We start from the raw sequence: 15,539 nt of genomic DNA, 5'->3' as shown, positions 1-15,539 counted from the left end.
AATGAGCAAGAAATTGTCAAGGTGGTCTTATATTTATCTCCCATTTTACATCAACATAGTGTAGTTTCGGCAAGACATAATAGAGTTCAAACTGAGAAATTAGAATACCAACATTTATTAAGCTTTTACATTGGCACAACATTCAAATACTACTCAAATGTTCTTGTGAACAATTTGCTTACAGTGTTTAATATCATTCATTATCAGCTAGTTATTTCAAACGTTTACCCTCAAGGTTTTTCTGCACATTAAAATGTCATTTTACTATCGTTTAACACATTCCACAAATAAAAAAGTAAAAGAGTATTTGATGACAACTTTCGGTTACTTGGCCAGTTGTTAAACATCACCAAAACATACAGTAGATATGGACCCCCCTAAAAAAAGAGTAATTGCTTTTTGTCGTGTTGCAGATATGAAGTCACATATCTAAGCACATTGTTCTGTATTACAGAAATAAATGTTTTAATACTCAGTTTGATTCAGTTATCTTGTTGATGAAAGAACATTTGTTTTTCTTCCCCCCTCCTTTGATTGGTATCTTGTTAGTATCTAAGCTCTTACAAACACCACGTAACAAGTTCAGCAGAGATAAACTGGCGTTAAAATGTTGGATAAATTACAAACCACAAATGCGATACACACCGCAATTCTGACTTGTTCCATTAAATAATAAACTGATTGAGAGTCAGTCACACAAAAATATGACACACACAAAAAAAAAAAAAATTCCTTCAAAATGCATCATTGCAATTGAGAGCACCAAATGATATTCATGTATAGCGACTATTTGATAAGAAAGGGACATTTGACATTGTGATAAAAGGTTCCTTTTCACTCTACCATCAGGATCTATAGCCAGGCTATGAATAGAACTAGAAAATAAAAGAAATACTCTCAAAATGTTTTGTGGGCGGGAGACAACACAAATCCAAGAAATTAATTTAGGTGGTTCTTATTCCCAATAAAGGGAACCTGGAACTGCCCTACAACTCATGATACACAATAGTAAAACAAAAAAATATTTTGACAGTGTGATGGAGCTTTCTGCCTCATGTATGAAGATGGAGAAGCTGACGAGTTGGCAGCGGAAGTAACAACGGCCAATATTAACGCCCTGTGCAAATGGGAACATTTTCTAAAAGTAGAAATAATGTGGACACAAATTTGCAACAGAAAATTAAGTGAGAGAAATGTAGCGGTGGGAAATCAACAACGAGGTGAGGACATACTGATGGAAACATTGCGCAATCAGTACAAAAGATGCTACTGATAGGCAATCAAAAGCCCTTGAATTACAAGAGAGATTGTGTTCAGATGCTCACAAAACATCATCTGTCTTGATTGGCGCAGACCTTGAGTATCACAGCAAATAAAAAGATTAGTGTTGGATCTTCAAATTTAAACAGCACAACACGCAATAGTGTCCCAATTGCCTTTTCAGGTACAAAAAAAGATACTGCGCGAACATTAAAATTCAAGAATGCTGTCCAGCCTGCTGGACACTTTGTCGGCAATGAAATCCATGAGACAAATATTCAATTTTTAAGCAGCACATTCTATTATACTTGAACCCTGTCTGTCAATCGTGTTCCTTCATGTTGCAGTCAAATGATGCCGACTTTCATAATAGGTCCTGCGCCAAGTTCCGAATGACGCTAAAAGCCCCGAGGTCAAAGCCGCAGATACTCAGAAGACCTCGGTCCTCTGTGTCAGCCATCGTGTGACCGACGGATGTCAGCCCACACATCACCAACTTGGAATGGCATCCTGAGTTCTGCGCAGACAATGCACATACAAATGAAACATGACAAAGACATTTATAATATGATCATATATAAATACAAGCAAATACTTGTCGGTGTTTCTTTAGTGTTTCCATCGGGCTTGCAGTGAAAGTCCACAAAGGGTTGTTGGTTAAAATGATGAACACGTCTACAGCTTTTCCATTCTCTGTGGCCCACGTGATGGGAAGAGTGCAGTCGGTGCTTCCTCCGGGGATCTGGAGCATGCGATTGAGTGCAAAGGTCACAGCTGGAGAGGTCAGCAGCAAGGAAAATAGTAGCCGGTGTGCTGATGTTAGTATAGCAGTAGCCGACATTTACCTTGACCAGTTCATCCGTTGTTTGTGCAAGAGTCATGTCAGCAGACACAGAGCAGAGCTCCAAAGCGCCTTCAGAGTAGGCCAGTACATGCGTGTCTGCCTCTGTTCTCGCAAACACCTGGCGGACAAAAAAATCGCTCAACAGGGATGTCATGAAAACAGGTGACAACACAAGTACAAACCTGTGATTTTTTTTTTATTGATTCCTTAGGGCCCAAATAAATAAATAAACAACAAAAAAAAAGATTTGACTCAATTCTTCATTGGCGAGTGCAAATATTGGCAAGATTAAAAGCATTTGTCAGAAAACTGACATTTTGTGTGTGTGTGCGTTGACACGTGTAATTTGCCCTCAATTGTACATTTGCGGGAGCGTCACTGATGGTGCTGTGGTTCACCTGCTTGGGCAAGCAGCGAGGGTTCAGGTTTTGGAAATAACAGCAAATGACACATTGAAATCTTCAATTTATTGCATTTTGAAATATTTTCATCAGAATTGATATGCCACTCAAACGTACGAGTGGAACGAGACTCATTTTTAAATTTGCAGCAGTAAATGTTAAGCTTTTGTAATTTGATAACTTTATTATTTTTCATGCGCAATTGATACCTTTCGTAAATGATATCACACGTATCGAGGGCTGAGGTAACAACGATCACGGATTAGTTTGTGAATATTAGGTGATTGCACAATTAATCAAGTATCCCTTTAAGTGCTCCTCGGCATCGTCTCGGAATCAAAGGCATGTATCGGTTGGTGTGGTCTTGACTATCACACGGACTTTCAATTTAAAAAGATGTGACGCCACAAACTTTCCCTCTCCACATGCCTGTCTTTCAATGAGCCACTTTTCACGTGAATGAAAATAGCCGCAAAAAGAAGGCAATTCTGTCGGAATGCATGACTTCCCATAAAGAAGTTAAAAACAAAAGGAAAAAAATGATGGCTTACCAGCTGTTTCCCTTGTACACAATTCTTACCATAGCAATTACTGCAGCAGCCACTGCAGTGCTGATTGCCGTCCCCGGGACAACACTGCTCAGCGATGTACTCACATCCACAGCCACGACAAAGCGTTTACCGACTGGCTCGACATTCTGCAAAAGACAAAAAAAAAAATTGTTTATATACTGCACGCTGATGTTGGACGTTCTTGAGGATTCAACCTACCAAGAAACTCTTATAAAAGGCGGCGTCCAATGCTTTGAGGATGCTGTTATCTGCTGCCCATTTGGTTTTACCCTGATAGCCTTGACCTCTTTTGTAGTGCTCAGAAGCCAAGAGTATGCTGAAAGGGTGCATCTTAGCCTAGCGGAAAGGACACACTTGAAAAATGATAATTGGCTATCAACTAAAGTTGCATGGACATGACACATTGGCGAGTAGGAGGAGGTGCATGGTTGGTACCTTCTTTAGTGCGGCCTCCGTCTGGATTCTCTCACACAGTGCTTGGGTTTCCAAAGACCCGGGTTGAAGAACTTTTTTGGCGGTCATCTTTCCTAGAATCCAGAGAATGGACTGAAGCGGCATATCCTTCAACAGCGCCCTCCAAACCTAGCAACCATAATGGGAGGACTGAGAATGCAACAAAGGTGCACAGGAAGATAAAAATCGGAAAAACATTTTTAAGTTTTAATAATAGTTAAGTTTTTATTTTTAGCTTTGTTTTTTAAAATGTAATTTTTAATTAGTTTTCAGTTTTCAGGGTGGTTTGTTAATTTTTATTAGTTTTATTTTTTACTTGTGTGCAAGATTAAACACCGTTTAACAGTCCACAGACTTTGAATGACAATATCAGAATCAGAATCGGAAATCCCTTTATTGTCATTGTACGAGATTAGAGAGCTCCCCTCTCCAGGGCAATACAACAATAATTCAGATAAATATATAAATTAGATAAATAAGAGAATAGTTAGTGCAATGGAAAATAATACTGAATAGGATATATAAAAACACAAATAGAAGTGCAGCGGGTAATACCGCTTCCAAAGTTAGATCCAGGCCCAATTCTTATAAAATGAATTCTTATTAAAAAAATTTAATTTTAGTTTCAGTCATTTCGTTTTCGCTAACCAAAATATCCTCGGCAACAAGTAGGCAATTCAGTGGAAACACGCAACTGCACTCACTAATTTGGATTTGAGGTGGTCGGTAAGAAGCTGCTCCCTCTCCAATTTATGCTCCTCAATCAAAGCGATGACCTCCGTTTCATCGCAACTGTGCTTGACCTTCTCCACCACTTCAAGATATGAAAGCACTTGGACGACCTCCTCCGTGTTCTCTTTCTCAGCACAGGCAACTTGGACCTCTTTCCATCCTTTTGCAACGTATTTGCTGATCAAGGCAATGGCTGAAAGACAGACCAAAAGAATAAAAGATGATGTGTTTGGAGAGCTGCACAGTCCTCTTTGTCCAAATTCAGGATGGTCAAAAAGAACCTTGGACAATGTGAAATGTGGATGTGCTTAAACGGACACATGAGAATAAAATGATGGAATATCAGAAAACTATTTAGCATGGCAAGCAGATACAACATTCAAAAGCTTTATCTGCAATTAACAACATTGTGGATATCAATGGCGTCGTTATTAGATTTAGTAGAAGAGCTGTCATTTTCATTCATAATATCTGTAACGTAATTGTGACTTGTCAAAACAACAGAGCGCGAGATCAGTAATTTACTATTTCGGAGATATATATGACTCTTATAATAAGAGTGTTGCGGGTGAGAGGTTACACCTTGCAAGGTCGCCAGCCAATGACAGCGCACTTAAAGACAATTAACCATTCGCTTCAATTTAGAGTCATCAACTAAAGTACACTTGTGCGACTTTACCTTCATCAGCTGGTTTGATGTGAGACAGCCGGAGTACATCCTTGTGTGACCATCCCTCTCGCTGTTTACATCTGGTCACGACTGCAGCTAGACTCAGGGCATCCTGCCCGTTGTACCAGTCGGACACGGCTTTCCTCAGGGCGCGACCCCAAATTCCACACTTCATGTCCTCCTTTAACTCTTTCTTATATTGCAGAAAAGAAAAGAAATGGGCGGGATCCTGACAAATGTCCTTCACAGCTTTAAACGCTGCACGTTTGGTCATCACCTCGGAGTGCTGGGAGCACAGCGCCAACGCAAATATGGAGGGCTCAAGTCTGACGGCTCGCCCATCTTGAGCAAACCGTTTAATTTCGTTCACGGCCTCAATACCTCGGCCCTCCTGAAGCATGGAGAGCAATGCTCCAGCTTGCGCCATTCCCGGACGTGCCTCCTCTGCGGCAGTGTAGACACCTTCCTCCGAGCCGTAGCAGAGAAAGCGACGCAGTCTGACCTTGTCGCTGACCTCCCAGTGACAATTATCACCTGATGCATTCGACGTATAGTTGCTTAGACAGGATGGCGAGCATCCCGTTGGTTCCATTGTCACGCAGGAGGGGGCGGGGGGGGGGGGGGCAACCTTGAAAAAGTGAACGAGATAAAGTAAATAAATGTACAGAACAGATGTTGCTATACAGTCTATCGTCTTAGTTGTCAAATGTGTATTGAACCTTGCATCACTCTAGTGATTGATTATCGACCAAAACGGACATGGTCATTCAGTCAGAAATGTTGCCATAAAAGTGAAATACATTTTTAAATGTTGTATTTTTCAGCTATGCTATGTGCTTTGGCCACCTGAATTAATTAATGACGACCAATAAAGCCATATATCCTCAACTTAAGTCTAAGATGTACCACGAGATAGGGAGTCCTTTACCGTAAATGTAAAATGGAGGTCATTGTGAAAAGTCAACAATCCAACTAGCTGGTTAGGAGTACCCCACAATATATATTGTTGGACATGGCCTTCAGAATCAGTCATGCGAGCTGATAAAATAAGTGTGCTGCTATATTGCAGGTTTTGTTCAGCAATGACTTCTACAATTGCTACGCAATAGTCACGGTATTAAGAGGTGGATTAAGCCCGCAAATCTCCACTAATGACTCAAGTACCAAATGCACTGCCTGTCACTGAATGTGAGTGAGAATAATCGTGCAGCTCTTCTCTTGCCTGAAGTGAGCTGAGCTGAAACCCTAATGAGCACAAGAAACAGAAAATGGTACAGAAAATGGATGAACAAAAGTCATATACATGTACGTACATATTGAATCAATCAAAACATTGTTTCCATTTTCTTGACATGAAATGGACATGACATCAAAACGGGGAGAAATCTGTGCCCAGTTCGATGAGGGGCACCTCAGAACGGGCCAGTGAATGATCCTGCAAACCTTGCTTGAGTCTGTCACGACCCAAATTAAACGTCAACATCATCACCTGTTGGCCGCCATGCATTGGCAAAAATAGATCAAAGCCGATTAACAGACATGATGACACACCAAAAGAGATGCAACCACAGCGAACAGTTGACAGTAAACCTAACCGATGTGAACTTGACATGCTCTTTGTTCACTATACGCTATGCTGCCGTTGTTGTTGTTTTAAGCATGAGTTTGGCAACCAGGTTACCATAGCAGCGGTTTATGTCATTCGGGGTAAATTATTTTAGCAATATATCAGGGTAATATTCTTGGAAGTCACTTTAGGTCGATGACAGCGTCAGTCAAATGGTAACAGTGATCAAGTGAAGGAATTCAAAATGCCAGATCCGACTTTTCTTAACTGGACGCCCGTCTGGACTGGAAGATTGGAAGCTAAGCTAGCTAAACTTGAATTATGTTGACTTTGTTGCCATACAAACAGTCTCCGAGTCACGCTTGTTAAACCGTAAAATGACATGAGACAAAACACAAGCTTACCGCAATATTTGGGCACTGCGTTGAATACAAATCCCATCTATCAAGGGGGCTCCCTCTTGTTTCTTTGGGAGATAGAGAAAGGGAGGCTGGGCCGCAGTGGCCGCTGGGAAACTGAGTTCAACCAATTCCAAAAAAAAAAAAACAACAACTTCTTCTTCGCGTATAGTTTATTTGGCGTTTGGCAAACTTACGTTTGTAGCATCACCGCCACCTACCGGAGCAGTTGAAAGGCAAGAGTTCGAAAAACTGCGCACCACTTTGGATTTGCTTTGTTGTATATAATTTTGCCGGATATAAATACAGTACGTACAGTAATTAAAATCTCAAATTGAATTTCTTTAGAAATGTGACACGAGCAATTCTAATTTATTGAGATGCACTCATGTATATACGATGACATTTTATTTGGTAGAAATAAAAAGTAACACCTAAAAAAAATATATATATATATTTATTTATATATAGGGTTTCCTAAAAATTAATTTAATATGATTGTAAGTTTCTGAAACAATAAGGACAATTTGAACATTAATTCTGCGCTTCAATATAAGAAAATTATAACAAAAAAAAACGTCACATAGTCCACATGAAATTTGAATAAACCTCTGAACTTTCATAAATGTAAAAACGAATTCCATCTCCAGTTTTCATAGTCTGCCCCTTTTTGCGTGTTTTCTCCCAGTACTTTATTTCCCAAAACATGCATGTTGAGTTCACTGAAGATTCCTAAACTGTCCTTCGGCGTGAATGTGAGTGAATCCTTGTTTGTCTATATGTGTTCTATGATTAACTGGCAACAGTTTCAGGGCACACCTGCAAACCAAATGAGTCAGCAGTGTAGATAGTTTTGCTATGTCGTTACCATATCAATTTATACAAAAAGTGTGGTTCTATAGGGCAGTCTCGGTCTCATTGCATAAAAACACAGTGTCAGCGCTTTGCGTCCGATGCAGCCGACGTCTGATTAGCATGGATTCATCCTCGATGCTTCAAGAGCGCTTCACCCTCGAAGCATCTCTGTTGTCCCGTCGCTTCGAAGTGCACTTCAACAGCTTCTTACAGTGTTCAGACTGAACGAAGCGAGGGAAGGATCCGTTGTCCATTAGGCTGTAGATTTTCTTTTGTGCCGCAACAAAACAGGATGGCGTTGGCTGTTGGAGATTTTGCCGGATGACATCTGTAGTGTAGAAGTCTAAATTGACCTTTTGAGACGACAATGTTACACAAACAGATACTTTTGCCATATAAATGTGTTGCAGAAAGTCTGCTGTCTGTCGTTATTATTCTTAAATGTCTTCTTGTAGAATTTTACCTGCGAAGTAGAATCGGAGCCTATGAATTCATCATAAATGTGTGACGCTCTCTGTTTACGCTCATCCGGTCTGTCCAAGGTTTTAAACTCTTGACAGGCAAGCCAAAAGTCCAAGTTTTCCTCACAGAATTCCGACTTCAGAAAGTCCCGGAAGGCTGATTGTCCAACTTGTTTTTGTTTGTTTTTTTTTCATCAAAAGAAGAGCATAAAATGTTTGTCACGATAACAATTTCAATATATCTTAATAATTATATCATATTAGAAAATACCTTTTTGGGAAAGAAGCACCTCAAGGGACATTTCCACTGATCTTGATTCACTTGCAGTCTTACTGTACAGGAAAAAAAAGTCAAAACATTTTTCTTGCCTTTGATGTAAATTCAGAATAAAAGCTCAGTACCTGTTGATTTTAGCCCATGGTGAAGGATTCTCAATGAAGCCATGTATTTTGTTTTTCCATGCATTGTGTCTACGGGAAATAAACCAATTTAATCATGACGCCTTTTGCTGTATTTCAAAATAAATCATGCAGTACTTACATTCTCTTTGGGGTCTGAAGGTCAAGAGCTGTTTTACGAAGCCTTTCCATTGTCAAATACAAAATTGACTTCCTTCTCTTGATTCTAATTTGCAGATCGTAGCTGTTTGCATAATGGAATATGAAATAATTCCGAAAACGAATTCATATCCTCACAGCTTCATCGCTCGAGCCTGTCTGGCTCTGCGAAATCACACAAAGCGGAGCCAGAGTGGACTGCGACTGTGATGTCAAAAACATCACGCTTCTGCCTCAGCTACAGGCCGTTTGCTATTTTTATCTGTTTACTCACATACAAGTTGATAAGTGTGTCCAAAAAAGTTACGCTTCCTTATTGATTAACTACTATCACGCATCATCACCGCATTGTTGCAAACCCTAACCCACTTAATGCATTAAGAAGGCTTCTGCGTCATTTGGCTTGTCGTCCAAATGCTATTTTTAGTCAGAAGTCAGGTGGTTGTGTGTTTCAAGAGGCCCATACTTTACTGCCAATTCACCGAGACTGAATTATTTGTTATTCGTTATCAAAGGGGGCGCTTAAAACTCACATTTCTTTGAATTAATGGATATATCTTAAAATGAATAAACAATCATTAAAGGGGACGTCAAGTCTATAAAAAGTCATTTCCAATAATATGTTCTATGCGCCCTCATCTAAAAATAGTAAAAGTTTGATTAATATTACGTTTGTGGAATACAAATTAAGCAAAAAAATCCACCCGTTTTAATCCATCCCAGGGGGTGCCCATTTTGCAACTTGCTGTCGACTGAAGATGACACCACTTTTTCTTAAGGCAGGGGGGTCCAAAAATCTCAAGGGCTATGTTACATCTTTATACTTCAAATATAATAAGCCGCAGGCCCTTAAAAAGTGGACAGTGGGCAGCAAATGGCCCTGGGGAAGTAGTTTGCACACGACTGGCCTAAGCTTACGACCCGTGATGCATTCCAGGTTACGTTTAAAAAAAAATAAAAGAAAATAAAAAACCCTGTTTGGTCTAAACATTTCTTCAGGCAGAACATTTTCTTTCCAGTAATCCATTTTTCATGCCGCTTGCCCTCATTAGTCTCACGGGTCAGATGGAGCCGATGCCAGCTGACTTTTGGCGAGAGCCAGCATATACCCGGGTCAGGTCGCCAGCCCATTGCAGATTCTCACGGTTTTGAGACAAAGTCGTCAAGCTGCACCAGACAGCAGTGATGGGTAAACGAAACTTCAAATCTGCTTCATGAACCAGTTGTAGTATTTTTGGACTTCTGTAGATGGCACTCTCTGTTCAAGATCAACAGCGTAGTTTATAAGTCGCCAGTCGCTAGATTCATGTCCTCAAAAGGAAATTAGTCGGGTTTCATTTTGTTTCGATTGCCCCAGTTTCCTCTCCATGATACAACGATATCTCATGTGCTAATCATCACCGTGTGCGCAATCACAAGGATGACAAGTGAGATGAAATGCGGATGTGGCCCTTCGCAGTTCCTCCTAATATCTGTCACAGGATAAGCGCTTCGTTTTCACACTTTGAATGGTGCAAATGTATGTTATTCCTCCCCCCGGCATAATGACTGCAGCTTGTCAGTTCAGCTCCAAATAAAACTGTAAAAATGAACTCGGACGAAGAGCCCGGTGGCTAGTCAGAAGGTTTGGAAAACATTTTTTTTTTTTGCACCGTGAAGGTTCAATGACATGGTAAAAAATGCTCAATGAGTCGCACGGATTCTCAACATTCCACGCATGATTAAACAGTTGTTCACGTGCAGTTTGTTGACGACCTCACAAGTATTTATGGATTAGTAAATAGACCTCCTTGTCCTCATTTGGGCTTTTGAAGTTTTGCACATGTGGGGAAACATTTTACATCTATTTTTTTTGGTTTATTGAAAAACACAAGACAAATGTAGGAAAGGAAATGCAACTTTTAAGATGCATTTACAAATCTTAAAAACAGGTAGTCAAACCTACGCAATTTAGGAACCAAATATGTGAAGAAAGGGCTAAATATGATAAAAAAAAAAAGGATACGACCATCTATGTGTTTGTTTGTTCCACTATTCAATACTTCCTGGTTTGTGGATGTTTGTAAACAAACGAGAGATGCCGTTGTGAGGCGGTCGGGTTGCAAAAAAAAAAAAAAAAGAAATTAGAAAAAAAATCTACCGTTATTCAGATCGACATAATTTTCTTGCTCGTCTCATGCGCCACCCCTCGACTAATTCCAAATAATTTCTTGCTTAATTTAAAATATAAATAGGTACTTGGGATTGGCGGGTCCGCATTTTTAAATAATGTCAATATCAGTCATTGGCACTGAATAAATTTTAATCATGTTAAACGTAGATTTGCTTTGTCGTCGTTCAATAAACACAACAACGAATTAAATAGAATGATAGGTGCAAAAAGTAAAAACTAATCGGGTGATGGCCCAATACTTTTGCACCGTACAGTAGTGATGGGTAAACGAAGCTTGAAATCTGCTTCATGAACCAGTTGTAGTATTTTTGGACTCCAGTAGATGGCACTCTCTGTTCAACATTGGCCTGAAAGCTCACTGACTTGCCATTTTTTAAACCAACAGTGCCATCTAGAGGACTCAAAAATACAACAACTGGTTCATGAAGCAAATGTGAAGCTTCATTTTCATTTTTAAAATTTTTTTGCACTGCAAAGGCAACATTTTGGAAACCACTCACGGACGAAAGGCGACAACGGCATCATCTTAGAGCATTTGAGTTGTTTCGAAAATTGCTGCATGTGTTCATACGAAAGCAGCCAGTTGTAAACAAACATTGATCAATACATCAGCAGAACAACCTACAAACGTCAGCCTACAAGCATCACTTTTGGTTTTGGCTCCAAAAGAGTCACTGGCTCCCAGTCCCATGGTGAGGATGCTCACCTCCACGGAGGGACTCAAGCAATTCGCTTAAAACCCAAACATATCTTGTGATATCCGTCTTTCCCGTACATCATTACGGAGTCAGATGGAGTCCAGAAAGGCCCGGTAGATGTCCGACCTGAGGAAGCGGGGGTACGAATCTCTCTCCATTAGCATGAAGACGATCCTCTGGGCTTCATCAAAGCAACCGGCGCCGCCCGTCTTCAGGTTTCGCCTGATCAGCTCTCTGGTCGTGTGATCAATGTTAATCTGGAGGACACAACAGATTTTTACAGAAGGTCCTGTTATCTTTCACGGCTATTAGCTGCCAGCACGGTGTGCACACCTCTCTCGGAGCCTCGGCCCGGATGTAATCTTTGAAGATTTTTTCTGCCTTGCGTGTCATCCTAAAGGAGGACCTGATCTTCTTGTAGTCCTCGCATAGCAACCAGAACTCCATGTTTTCGTCGCTGAACTCGGACTTGAGGAAGGCCTGGAAAACTTTCGTTCCATCTAATCAACGAGAAAGGTCAGCAGTTAAAGGATGGAACGGGGAGGACAACAGCGGAAAAGTTCTGAGACGCAACGCGACGAAATGATCAACTTACATTTCGATGCGATAAGTTTTTCGAGGGAATGTGACCACTGGGATAGTTCCTCGAAACAAAGCCTTCAAATTGTGAAAAAGTTACGTTACTGTTTTTTATTCATCGTTTTCAGATGGCTTGTACTCGCTTTTTTTTTTTTTTTTGTGGACCTACCCTCTAGCTCGTGATCCGTGAAATGATCTGGATTGCAGTCGAGATTTTAGGCTTCCTTCTCTGCCAGCATAAACATCATATCTTGTTTACTGAAGAACATTTCCATTTGGAAAATCTGAAATATGGACGCTCGATTTTTCAGACTATAAGGCGCGCCTGTATATAAGCTGCAGTAACTCTCTCTCTTTCTCTCTCTCTCTTTCTCAAAAAATAAATATAATAAATAATAAATAATAAATAATAAATGATGAATGATAAATGATAAATGATAAATGATAAATGATAAATGATAAATGATAAATGATAAATAATAAATAATAAATAAACACTACACAAACCGCACCAGGCTATAAGCTTTATAAGTTTTCTTTGTTGAAAAAAAAAATAGTTGTTTACTGCGTGTACAGAACGATTTTGTAATGTGAATGCACATAAAGGTATATAAACAGATTCTTAAAACGGTCCCTTTTAACACGGCAGCAACTTTGCTGATTAAAATAGAACGGACCCAAGCGAAAAAAAAATTGAGATTTATTTAGCGTATTTTCAGAACAAAGAGCGCCCCTACTGGTGAAAAAAAGAAATACACAGAAAAGCCGCACTGTTGTATTAGCCGCATGGTTAAAAATTTAGGAAAAAAGTAGCAGCTTATACTCCGGAAAATACGGTAAATAGACAAGAACAGGACTGTTGTGTTCACTCACCTCACTGTTGCTTGTTTCTTTTTGTCGTTGTCCATGCTTTGCAGTCTCTCTTTTGCTGACAAATTGACCAGACTCGACATGTGGCATGTCAGTGACGAAGAACTTTGGTTTTGCGCACGCATGTAGGAGCCTGTGTCGAGCCGCTCCGAAGAAAGAACGCAACGCGTCTTCCCCAAACTGTTTGGTTTATCTACTGCCAGATATTTATACGAGCAGCAAAAGTGCGGAACTAGCGTCACAGCGCCGTTCTGGGCTAACCACAGGAAAAAGAGGAAGTTGAGAATTACGCAAATGCAGCTACGACTGGACGTAATGAAACACAGTTCATTGTTTGATGTCATGTCTGGAGATGCAAATGTGGCAATGGAAAGCAGATAGGCAAATGTTTGGCACACTTTTGGAACAACAACAACAAAAAATAATTTTATGCTCATGTTTTGGAAAACTTAAAAGTTTGTAACTTCTCAGAAGTGTGAGAGAAACACTCGTCAGTCCTGTTAACTGAGCACAACTTTGGAGTACGGTTCAGTAGCACCCTGTTGATGACAAATAGATCACGTCACATCAGTGGTGGGCGGTCAAGGCCTTCAAGGCCTTCTCTGCTGGCCAAAAATAATCAAGAAATCATGATCATATTCTTCACATTGATGTCATGTTATATCCTCGTGTTGAATTTTTAGGTGAGAGTTTTTATCCAATCAGAATTCAGCAAGCTTGTGTTGCCAGGCAGATTTCAGGATACTAGTAGCATGCACTATTGGTCCGAGGCCTTCAGATACAATTATTCCGGCCTTTATTCTGTGTGTGTGTGAGGGGTGTTTACAGTTGATAGACAGTTGCAAGAGCCAATCAGATCACGAGCTGGTTACAGTGAGCCTTCTCGCTGGCTTTACGCTAAAAGTGATGAACGCGGCTTGTGATTGGATACTCACTCGTGAGGGGCCAGGGCTATGCGGAATCAACACACCAGAAAGTCGTAACTGAATCAAATATATTCTTGCTTTTTTTAAACCACAATGGCCGGTCAGTGACGAACGAGATCCAGCAGGTGGAGACAAAGCTACAAGGCCGGAATCGGAAAGTATAATCCTGAACTCCACGTGTTTAGGATTGTTAGGCCTCGGTGGAGGTCAGGGTTCGAATGCTTTTTTACGCGGTGATGTATTTTTCATCCCAGTAGCCTTTACAACTGCACAATGTTTGATAACAATGAACAACATTTGCTGTTTCAAATCCGTGAAGGTTAGATACTTTCTGTTCAAAAGCTCAAGTAAAGGAAAACATATACGGGAGAAATATTTGTATTCAGCAGGTTTACCCACTAGTGTCTGTAACTCAAGGCCAGGAAAAGAATATCGGAATGGGTTGTGCGCAGATGAAGGCCGAACATCACTGTCCAATTATATGGAAGGCTACTTTTCACTTATACTTGAGTCATCGTTTTTTAAAGTAACATCACTCTTGCTCGAGTATATTTGGGCAACTCTGTCAATTTTTGGGCTCTTCATTTTATCAAGCTCAAAAACAGGAGAATTTTCTTGAATATAAGCATTTTAGTTCATTATATAAACATTGATAATCAAACTTGTTGAAACGAGTTTAGCCATCACACCGGGCGGCCATTTTGTCACGTTCTGTCGGCTGACAATGACATCACAGTTGCTCAGGGTTCAGGTAATCTCCCATCAACTCATCTCGGTCCTCTGAGGCAACTGTGATGTCATTTTCATTTGACAGTAAGTGACAAAATGGCCGACATCACAGTTGCTCAGGGCTTAGGTAACGACCAATCAAGGGCTCGCTTGTTCTCTGAAGCTGAGACATAATTGGTTATTAGCTGAACCATGAGTAACTGTGATGTCATTTTAAGTCGACAGCAAGTTACAAAATGGCCGCCCCCTGAGATTAGCTAAAAAATGGTGGATTTTACTGCTTAACTAATATTCCATAAATATGAACTCATTCACTACTAGCCGAGTTAAAAAAAAACAAAAAATGGATCTTTGACGTCAATGGCCGTAAACGAGTTAATTAGAATGCCGTGTTTCGACTAGTCCCGCTGCATAGAACATAATCTTGTCAAGAAAATTTTGAGGTTCACTTCCCCTTTAATTGAGCGGTACAAGCAATCAAGCGTTAAGGAAATAGCAAATATTCCACTTAATATTCAGCTTTGTGGAACAAAGAAGAAAATTGAATTCAAGAAAAAAGTATTAAAATGTTATTATTTGAAGCAGAAACAAAGAAAGCTTGTCTTCTCATCCATTTCCAGTTTGCACTGTGGTTAGTGTTTGTTAGATTGTTAACGGAGCACAGACGTCAGTATCGGCTGGAATGCACAAGTTGATTGCTGCGATATCAACTTATGAAAGACTTTTTTGTTCCACTTCCTCCAAAAAAATGTCGCTCTCACTCAGCCATGCCGTTTTTCTTGTGTCATTCACT

The 15,539-nt window shown here is 40.2% G+C and overlaps 3 protein-coding genes across 4 annotated transcripts; all 3 read right to left on the bottom strand.

The window, feature by feature from the left end:
* Positions 1 to 99: 99 nt before the first annotated feature.
* On the bottom strand, positions 100 to 6,984 carry ro60 (Ro60, Y RNA binding protein). Of its 2 annotated transcripts, XM_088311888.1 has the most exons (9): positions 5,210 to 6,984; positions 4,942 to 5,125; positions 4,235 to 4,455; positions 3,513 to 3,659; positions 3,276 to 3,413; positions 3,086 to 3,202; positions 2,106 to 2,222; positions 1,856 to 2,002; positions 100 to 1,777 (listed from the first exon to the last, which is right to left on the bottom strand). In XM_088311888.1, the coding sequence occupies exons 1-9, from the start codon at positions 5,522 to 5,524 to the stop codon at positions 1,625 to 1,627; spliced, it is 1,539 nt and encodes a 512-aa protein (XP_088168014.1). In that variant the 5' UTR covers positions 5,525 to 6,984; the 3' UTR covers positions 100 to 1,624. The 2 variants fall into 2 exon arrangements, with proteins under 2 accessions (XP_088168014.1, XP_088168013.1); XM_088311887.1 differs by having other exon boundaries at positions 4,942 to 6,984.
* Positions 6,985 to 7,374: 390 nt separating this feature from the next.
* Positions 7,375 to 10,450, bottom strand: LOC148326350 (regulator of G protein signaling 21-like). Its single transcript, XM_088311926.1, has 5 exons — positions 8,755 to 10,450; positions 8,616 to 8,684; positions 8,485 to 8,546; positions 8,216 to 8,382; positions 7,375 to 8,105 (listed from the first exon to the last, which is right to left on the bottom strand). The coding sequence occupies exons 1-5, from the start codon at positions 8,802 to 8,804 to the stop codon at positions 7,893 to 7,895; spliced, it is 561 nt and encodes a 186-aa protein (XP_088168052.1). The 5' UTR covers positions 8,805 to 10,450; the 3' UTR covers positions 7,375 to 7,892.
* A 156-nt stretch (positions 10,451 to 10,606) lies between these two features.
* Positions 10,607 to 13,276, bottom strand: LOC148326349 (regulator of G protein signaling 13-like). The gene is made up of 5 exons (XM_088311925.1): positions 13,095 to 13,276; positions 12,391 to 12,450; positions 12,238 to 12,299; positions 11,976 to 12,142; positions 10,607 to 11,899 (listed from the first exon to the last, which is right to left on the bottom strand). Exons 1-5 carry the CDS (start codon positions 13,214 to 13,216, stop codon positions 11,732 to 11,734), a joined length of 579 nt encoding a protein of 192 aa, XP_088168051.1. The 5' UTR covers positions 13,217 to 13,276; the 3' UTR covers positions 10,607 to 11,731.
* Positions 13,277 to 15,539: the final 2,263 nt, after the last annotated feature.

The sequence above is a fragment of the Idiotropiscis lumnitzeri genome, chromosome 12 (genome assembly GCF_059441095.1).
Source record: "Idiotropiscis lumnitzeri isolate Australia: NSW breed Sydney's pygmy pipehorse chromosome 12, RoL_Ilum_1.0, whole genome shotgun sequence".
Classification (NCBI taxonomy): Eukaryota; Metazoa; Chordata; class Actinopteri; order Syngnathiformes; family Syngnathidae; genus Idiotropiscis; species Idiotropiscis lumnitzeri.
The sequence above is the reverse complement of the archived record's forward strand: the minus strand, read 5'-3'. Positions and strand labels throughout refer to the sequence as shown.